Source organism: Penaeus chinensis, chromosome 13 (assembly GCF_019202785.1).
Source record: "Penaeus chinensis breed Huanghai No. 1 chromosome 13, ASM1920278v2, whole genome shotgun sequence".
In the NCBI taxonomy this organism is placed as follows: domain Eukaryota; kingdom Metazoa; phylum Arthropoda; class Malacostraca; order Decapoda; family Penaeidae; genus Penaeus; species Penaeus chinensis.
The window spans coordinates 25,237,587-25,247,586 of record NC_061831.1 but is presented as its reverse complement, the minus strand read 5'-3'; the positions used below and the strand labels follow the sequence as shown (position 1 = coordinate 25,247,586).

Genomic DNA, 10,000 nt, shown 5'->3' with positions numbered 1-10,000 from the left:
AGAACGTCAATATCGTACATTTAAATATCACACCAGCTAGAAGTGCCATGACTTATCAACAGGTCCATAACAACCCTGCCCCGCCCTTCCACCCTCTCTCCTCCCCTCCTTCCTTAACCCCTTCCTTCCCACCCTCTTTCCCTCCTCCCCACCCTGCCTCCCTCCCTTCCTTCCTTACTCCACCCCTCCCTTCCTCGCCTCCCTCCAGCCTTCCATCCCTTCCCCTCCCCCCACCCCTTTCCCTCCCCCTACCCCGTCCCTCACCCCACCTATCCCTCACTCGAAGCCAACCCACGCAAGGAAGTCTCGAGAATCCAATTATTTCCTCGAGAAAAATGCCAAGAGGGTGATATACGAGTATACATAAAAAGAATAAGAACCATATTCTAAAAAGGACAAGCGATCACGCCATCCCAGACACCTCATACTTACACGGAAAACACGTGTCAGCTTCGTATTACAACTGAAAAGGGCGTGGAATTTTTCGCTTCACGGAGGGCATGTCAAGGGATATATAGGACTTGCTGGTGCTAGAAGGGAAGTGAACACGAAAGCAAAAGGCATATTCTTGGGATTCCTGGTAAGGCATGGGTTGGGATTAACATACTGAGGCATGCTAATGAAAATCGTATCCTTGATCATTTTTTTTTTTTTTTTTCTAAAAATTCGTCTTGGAAAACTTTATGAAAATTAATTATAATAAGTGATAATGCTAATGAATTGAATACCTAAATTGACTAATAAATAAGCAATGAGATAACAACAAAGAAAAAAAGAATAATAACAATCCTTTCGTTAAAATTACTCCTGAACCCCACTCTGATCTTTGACCCCTGACCTGTGACCTCTCGGCGAACATAACCTTACCGATGCCATTGAAGCAGTGTCATAGTCATAGGAACTGGCGATTTTCTTGACATTTGACCCGTCTGCTCTGTCAACGCTGTGGGAAGAGAAGAGGGGTGAATTGGGGGTGGTGATGGGGAGGGCAGTAGTGGTCGTGGCTAAGGTGATGCTCGTGGTAAGGGTGGTGGTAGCAATTCTGATATGACACTGTTCCTGTCTCTATTGAAATGATCGCGTATTTCAACCAGCTAATAGGGAAAATACGTCTTGATATCCTGAACATTGCCACATTAAAAAAAAAAAAAAATTATAAAATTACTTTCTCAGCCACGAATATTTCTCATGAAATAGAGCAAGGACTTTCACGAGATTATTGAAATTGATTAATGAGATTATTGAAATCTGAAGCAGAAGAGGAGAAAATGGTTCTCAGAACAGAAGGTCAATTTACAAGCTTTTTTATTTCTTATTATCAAGACCTTAAACTATATGAAAACGAGACTGGATAATGCAGGAATTAATCGTGATAGCTGAGGAGAATGTTGTTTTCAAATGATAATGACTCTTCATTTCAATATTACGTAAATAATGAGGGGCTGGTGATAACAGTGCACACTGAAAAATATCAATTCATATAGGATCTTTTTAATTATCTTTTCACAACTTTTCACAGCTAAACTGAAAAACAGATATTAAAAAGAAACATATTACATATTGACATTCGACATAAAAAAAACAAAAAACGATCTGAAAAACTGGGCATTAAGCTCCATTAAAACTAATGAACTGTTCACCTCTGCGATCTCGACGGCGGCCCCTTCTTGAAGAGGCCCTTCAGCTTCCCCTTGACGGAGTCCTTCTCGACGTCGCTCGGGATGTCGTTCCCGGACCCGCCCACGCCCACGCCCATCGCCTGGGGATCGACGAGTGGAACAGTGACAATATGTGTGTGCGTGTGTGTGTGTGTGTGTGTGTGTGTGTGTGTGTGTGTGTGTGTGTGTGTGTGTGTGTGTGTGTGTGTGTGTGTGTGTGTGTGTGTGTGTGTGTACATATAAATATATATTTGTTATCAGTCTTTTACACAATCCAAATTTGGGAATCAAAACCTTCTATATAAAGGTTTCTCCCCCCCTCCCCCTCTTACCCTCTCTCTCTCTCTCTCTCTCTCTCTCTCTTTCCTCTCTCTCTCTCTCTTTCCTCTCTCTCTCTCTCTTTCCTCTCTCTCTCTCTCTCTCTCGCTCTCTCTCTCTCTCTCTCTCTCTCTCTCTCTCTCTCTCTCTCTCTCTCTCTCTCTCTCTCTCTCTCTCTGCTACTCCCTCGCTTTGCTTTTCTTCCTCATACCTAAAGAACAAAAGCCCGGGATCCTCAGCCAAATAATTAACCCCGAGATCACGAAACGGAAGTCCAGAAATAAAAGACTAACTCCCACCCCCGAAACGCCTCGAAAGGATTCCACCGCCCCGTTAAAACTTAATTGGATATTTGATTCTTAAGAAACGTAACTTCCGAAGTTGACGGACCGGGCATTCAGCTGCGACGGAGGCAAAGCTCGATTTCCCGATACTCTGCAACTGCGGCGGCGAATGCTTGGGCGAGTGTCGTGTTTCCTTGCCTGTGAGGGCGTGCTTCTATCTGAATATGTGCATATATATATATATATATATATATATATATATATATATATATATATATATAAACACACACACATATACTGTGTATATATATATATATATATATATATATATATATATATATATATATATATATATATATATATATACACACATGTATATATACGTATATATATATATATATATATATATATATATATATATATATATATATATAATATAATATAAATGTATAATTCCAGATAATTTCTGTCGGTTTTAAAGTACTCTGCTCTTGTGTCTGTCCCTTCGAAATGAGATTTAGAAATAGATGTTGCAAGGGTGATCTGCCCGAGAGCGAGGGACAGGAGCAACACAACCCCCAGAAATATTCAACAGCTGTGGATCTCTTGGTAGATTACAGAACTAGACGAGGCTGGCAAATGGAGACGAACATTTTGACTTAATGACTTCTGGACTCATGTCCGTGGTGTAACTCAGATAAACACACACACACACACACACACACACACACACACACACACACACACACACATACACATTGTTCCCAAGAACACATCCGCCACCCATATACACAAAAGCACACAGAAACACACACTTCTGCCTCTTACAGTTTCAAACATCAGTACAAACCCCAACCACACCTCTTCCGGCTAACCTCCGTGACCTGACACGATAGAGCCTCTTGTGACCCACCCTGACGAGGATATAACCCCCCCCCCCCCCCCACACACACACACACCTACCTTGATTCCCGGCACCCACGAAGGAGCCACCATGAACTATCCTCATGATATCTCCTATGGTAGGGCTTCCCGGGACCTAATTTGACCCGTGCGCCCAATCGATAGTCCCCAATGACCTAAGCTGACAGCGGCACACACTTTCAAACCTCCTACGACCTACCTTGACCCCTGTGCCCCCTTTCTAGCCCCCCAATGCCCTACCTTGATCCCTGTGCCCATTTCATAGCCCTCCAATGCCCTACCTTGACCCCTGTGCCCACTTTATAGCCCTCCAATACCTTACCTTGACCCCTGTGCCCACTTTCTAGCCCCCCAATGCCCTACCTTGACCCCGGCGCCCACTTTCTAGACCCCCATTGCCCTACCATGACCCCTGTGCCCACTTTCTAGCCCCCCAATGCCCTCCCTTGACCCCTGACCCCACTTTCTAGCCCCCCAATGCCCTACCTTGACCCCTGTGCCAACTTTCTAGCCCTCCCAATGCCCTACCTTGATCCCTGTGCCCACTTTCTAGCCCCCCCAATGCCCTACCTTGACCCCTGTGTCCACTTTCTAGCCCCCCAATGCCCTACCTTGTTCCCTGTGCCCACTTTCTAGCCCCCTCAATGCCCTACCTTGACCCCTGTGCCCACTTTCTAGCCCCCCCCCAATGCCCTACCTTGACCCCTGTGCCCACTTTCTAGCCCCCAAGCTCTACCTTGACCCCTGTGCCCACTTTCTAGCCCCTTAATGCCCTACCTTGACCCCTGTGCCCACTTTCTAGCCCCCCCAATGCCCTACCTTGATCCCTGTGTCCACTTTCTAGCCCCCAATGCCCTACCTTGACCCCTGACCCCACTTTATAGCCCTCCAATGCCCTACCTTGACCCCTGTGCACACTTTCTAGCACCCCAATGCCCTACTTGACCCCTGTGTCCACTTTCTAGCCTCCGAATGCCCTACCTTGACCCCTGTGCCCACTTTCTAGCCCCCGAATGCCCTACTTTGACCTCTGACTCCACTTTCTAGCCCCCCAATGCCCTACCTTGATCCCTGTGTCCACTTTCTAGCCCCCAATGCCCTACCTTGACCCCTGACCCCATTTTATAGCCCTCCAATGCCCTACCTTGACCCCTGTGCCCACTTTCTAGCCCCCCAATGCCCTACCTTGACCCCTGTGCCCATTCTCTAGCCCCCCAATGACCTACCTTGACCCCGGCGCCCACGATGGAACCTCCCGTGGCCGATTCTTCGATAGAGCGGGACTTGGTGAGCTTCGAAATCATTCCTTTGATTCCCTTTCTCTTCTTGTCGCCGAGAGGATCCAGGTCACTTGTCTGGGAGCCCGTGGAGATCCTGGAGACGCACGGAGGAGGAGGAGGTCATTACTTATGCATAGGAGAGGGTGATTTGCATATTGTATGTGTGTATGTGCTATTCGGTAAAGAAAACAATAGAATTGTAATGAGGATCGAAATAGGCCGGGGAGAGTGAAGAAAAATAGGAAAAAATAGGTTTATGATGAATATCCCAAAATAAAATATATGGGCTGCCTGAACAAGAAAAGAAATGATAAAAAAACAACAGATGGATAAAGTAAATGAAATGAGAGAAAATATAATCAACTCCACACAAGAATTTCCGAACACATACAAAAATAAATAAATAAATATGAATCAAAAAATAAATAAACTAACAAACAATTAGATAAATAGATAAACAAACAAACAATTATATAAATAGATAAACAAACAAACAATTATATAAATAGATAAACAAATAAACAATTAGATAAATAGATAAACAAATAAATAAATAGATAAACAAACAAATAAATAAATAGATAAACAAATATATAAATGCATAGATAAACAAACAAATAAATAGATAAACAAACAAAAAAATAAATAAATAAATAAACAAATCAATATATAAACAAAAAAATAGATAAACAAACAAACAAACAAATAAATACATGGGTGAACAAATAAACAAATAAATACATGGGTGAACAAATAAACAAATAAATAAACAAATACACTAATAAATAAATGAATAAACAAATGAACTAATAAATAAACAAAATAAATAAATATATAAACAAAATAAATGAACAAATAAACTAGTAAATCAATCAATAAACAATTAATAAAAAAATGAATAAACAATTCAGTAGATATATAAATGAGTAAATAAATCAATAATAAACAAATAAAAACAAATAGATAAATAAATAAAAATAGATTAATAAATAAATGAACAACTGAATAAATACATACATAAATAAGAAAAATAAACAAATTAATAAAAAACAAATAAATAAATAAGAAAAAAAAAACATTAAACGAACAAATGAATAAATAAACACATGTATAAATAAACAAACAAAATGAACAAATATCCAACAAATAACTAGGCAGGTAATCCAACCAACTAACGCACCTGTCCAGGGAGACGTCGCGGTCGTACTTTGCTCTGCGCAGGTCGTCCGTCAGGGTGGAGTCGATGCTGGTCGTGCTGCCGGCGTCCGTCGAGACCCAGATCTTGCCCTGGGGGAGGAGGGGGGGGGGGGAAGTCCTTCAGGGTTAATTGGATTTGGCGGAGGACTTCTTAGGAAGGCTTCGTTTTGGTTAGGTTAGGGTTTTTTTTTTTTTGCTTTTTTTCTTTATTTCTATCTTTCTCTCTCTCTCTCTCTCTCTCTCTCTCTCTCTCTATATATATATATATATATATATATATATATGTATATATACATATATATGTGTATATATATACATATCTAAATATAAATATATATAATACATATATAGTACATATCTAAATATTTATATATATACATATATATATATATATATATATATATATAACACACACACACACACACACACACACACACACACACACACACACACAGATATATATATGTATATATATATACATATATATAAATATATATATAAAACATATATATACATATATATTTCTATTTATTTGACTAATTATTTATACACACACACACACACACACACACACATATGTATATATATATATATATATATATATATATATATATATATATATATATATATAAATTCACTATAAAATCTCCGCACACATATATCTCCCAATTCCAAAGTCTGTCCACCCACGCAGATTGGAACCGCCTCCCAAACGCCATTCAACCTTCCCCCTTAAGTCACCCGCCGTCCCCCCCCCCCCCCCCCCGTAACCACGATCTTCCCACCCCCACCCACCCCAGCCCACACCCTCCCACTCCCCACCCCCACCCCCGCTCACTCCCCGCCCACCCCCGCCCACGCCCGCCCACGCTCCCTCCCCGGCATCCAATACTCACCCTGTCCTCCGCCATCTGGTGATCGAGGGATTGTGTCTTCCGGTAGAGCGAGGACTTGTGGCCGCGTGGGCGTAGCGAGCCTCTCTGGGCGCTGCGTGGGCGTGAGGGCGGCCCCTCGTCTTCGCTGTCCTCCACCGATAGCGCTCTGGGGGGGAAAGACGAGAAGGGGCGGCTGGTAAGAAGAATGTATGTGAGGAAAAGAGGAATTGTTAAGATTACGTTTCCATGTTTCTCTGTCTCTGTCTCTCTCTCTCTCTCTCTCTCTCTCTCTCTCTCTCTCTCTCTCTCTCTCTCTGTCTCTCTCTCTCATATCCATTTATATGATGATGTTGACGATGATGATACAATAAACATATAATACCGATGATGATGGCACAAAAACAACAATAATCATACTATCAATGATAATAATAATAATAATAATGATAATAATAATAATAATAATAATAATAATAATAATAATAATAATTGCATTAAATGGCCGCCAATCCTCTCCCAGAAGACCCATCGGTAAGCCTTCGCGTGAAATGGTCAGAAGGATATCATTCCCCTGCCCTGAACACGCTAACAGGCCCTAATATCCAATTATCTGATCTATCCATTTCTGTCTTCGCATTTATCATCTGATTAACTAGCATTCCTCATTTTCTCTCTCTCTCTCTACATTTCCTGATTTATTCTCGGCGCTTTTCCATGCCCTGATTTATCATTCTTTGCCGTGTCCTTTTTTTCCCTTTGGAGGAGGATGACGAGGAGAGATGACTGGGTTCATGTGTTTTTTTTATTTGTTTTTGTTGTTGTTTTTGTTCTCGGTCACGCGAGAGGTCAAGTCGATCGATGTTGTTGTTTTTATGCTTAAGAGTCGCATTACTGTAAAAAATAATACATATTTCATATTCTTTCTCTCATAAATCTCTTCCTCCTCCTTTTTTATTTCACTTTTCTGTGTTTATCCTCTTTTTCATTATTATTAACTGTATCATCACCATGATCATAACTATTATTATCCTTTTTATCACGTATTACCTTTATTATACTTGCCATTTTTACAAAATATTTTGTCCATCATCCTCATCTTCATCTTCATTTTCATCTTCATCTTCATCTTCATCTTCATCTTCATCTTCATCTTCATCATCATCATCATCACTCACTATCACTATCATCATTATCACCATCATCATCATAGTCATCATCATAATTATTCTTATCATCATCATCATTTTCATCTTCATCTTCATCATCATCATCATCATTTTCATCTTCATCTTCATCATTTTCATCATCATCATCATCATCACATTATCCTCATACTCATCATTCCTATCGTCATCATTCTTCTTTTTTCTTCCCCTACAGGATACACGCCTCCTTATGGATTTTTTTTTTCGTCCTTTTTCCCCTCGATCTCACTCTTTAAAAAGAACGATCTTCACCCCCCTCCCCTCCTCCCCCTACCCCCAACACCCTTCTCCTCTACTACCTCCTACGCCATACACTTCCTCGTGTCCTTCACCCTCCTACATCCAACATTTCCTCGCATCCTTCATCCTCCTACACCCAACACTTCCTCGTATCCTTCATCCTCCTACACCTTACAGTTCTTCGTATCCTTCATCCTCCTACACCCAACACTTCCTCGTGTCCTTCACCCTCCTACATCCAACATTTCCTCGCATCCTTCATCCTCCTACACCCAACACTTCCTCGTATCCTTCATCCTCCTACACCTTACAGTTCTTCGTATCCTTCATCCTCCTACACCCAACACTTCCTCGTGTCCTTCATCCTCCTACACCCAACACTTCCTCGCATCCTTCATCCTCCTACACCCAACACTTCCTTGTATCCTTCATCCTCCTACACCCAACACTTCCTCGTATCCTTCACCCTCCTACATCCAACATTTCCTCGCATCCTTCACCCTCCTACACCCAACACTTCCTCGTATCCTTCATCCTCCTACACCCAACACTTCCTCGTGTCCTTCATCCTCCTACACCCAACACTTCCTCGTATCCTTCATCCTCCTACACCCAACACTTCCTCGTATCCTTCATCCTCCTACACCCAACACTTCCTTGTATCCTTCATCCTCCTACACCCAACACTTCCCTCGCATCCTTCATCCTCCTACACCCAACACTTCCTTGTATCCTTCATCCTCCTACACCCAACACTTCCTTGTATCCTTCATCCTCCTACACCCAACACTTCCTCGCATCCTTCATCCTCCTACACCCAACACTTCCTTGTATCCTTCATCCTCCTACACCCAACACTTCCTCGTGTCCTTCATCCTCCTACACCTTACAGTTCTTCGTATCCCTCATCCTCCTACACCCAACACTTCCTCGTATCCTTCATCCTCCTACACCCAACACTTCCTCGCATCCTTCATCCTCCTACACCCAACACTTCCTCGTATCCTTCACCCTCCTACATCCAACACTTCCTCGCATCCTTCATCCTCCTACACCCAACACTTCCTTGTATCCTTCATCCTCCTACACCCAACACTTCCTCGTATCCTTCACCCTCCTACATCCAACATTTCCTCGCATCCTTCATCCTCCTACACTCAACACTTCCTCGTATCCTTCATCCTCCTACACCCAACACTTCCTCGTGTCCTTCATCCTCCTACACCTTACAGTTCTTCGTATCCCTCATCCTCCTACACCCAACACTTCCTCGTATCCTTCATCCTCCTACACCCAACACTTCCTCGCATCCTTCATCCTCCTACACCCAACACTTCCTTGTATCCTTCATCCTCCTACACCCAACACTTCCTCGCATCCTTCATCCTCCTACACCCAACACTTCCTTGTATCCTTCATCCTCCTACACCCAACACTTCCTCGTATCCTTCATCCTCCTACACCTTACAGTTCTTCGTATCCCTCATCCTCCTACACCTAACACTTCCTCGTATCCTCATCCTCCTACACCCAACACTTCCTCGTATCCTTCATCCTCCTACACCTTACAGATCTTCGTATCCCTCATCCTCCGTATCCTTCGCACATCCTTTCCCCTTCCTCCCTTCGACCTCACCTTCGGAAGGACGGCGCCCTTTTCAGCCGGTCTCTGTCGTCCATGAGATTCATCATTCTCTTCATCTCCTCCATAGTCCGGCACGCCCTCTTCAGGGAGTCTGTGAATTCCTCCTTCGTCTTCGGTTTGGGGTCGCCAGCTGGAGAGGAGAAGGAAAGTCTAATTCAGTTCTGGGGTCTAGTGAGGGTTGGTTAATGGGTAGGTAGGCAGGTTGTGAGATAGATAGATTGATAGATAGGTAGAGATATAGGTAGATAGATAGGTAGGGATATAGGTCAATGGATAGATAGGTAGAGATATAGGTAGATAGATATGTAGAGATATAGGTAGATAGATAGGTAGAGATATAGGTAGATAGATAGATAGGTAGAGATATAGGTAGA

General features: G+C 42.6%; 1 protein-coding gene across 1 annotated transcript in view; it reads right to left on the bottom strand.

Annotated features, from left to right (window-relative positions):
• LOC125031631 (trichohyalin-like) overlaps positions 1-10,000 on the bottom strand; it is a 127,254-nt gene that overhangs the window by 15,394 nt on the left and 101,860 nt on the right. Inside the window, exons 38-43 of the mRNA XM_047622515.1 lie at positions 9,618-9,756; positions 6,558-6,702; positions 5,645-5,751; positions 4,411-4,558; positions 1,641-1,759; positions 868-943 (exon numbers count right to left, since the gene is read on the bottom strand). Coding sequence (XP_047478471.1) covers positions 868-943; positions 1,641-1,759; positions 4,411-4,558; positions 5,645-5,751; positions 6,558-6,702; positions 9,618-9,756 — 734 coding nt within the window. The remainder of the gene's footprint in view (positions 1-867; positions 944-1,640; positions 1,760-4,410; positions 4,559-5,644; positions 5,752-6,557; positions 6,703-9,617; positions 9,757-10,000) is intronic.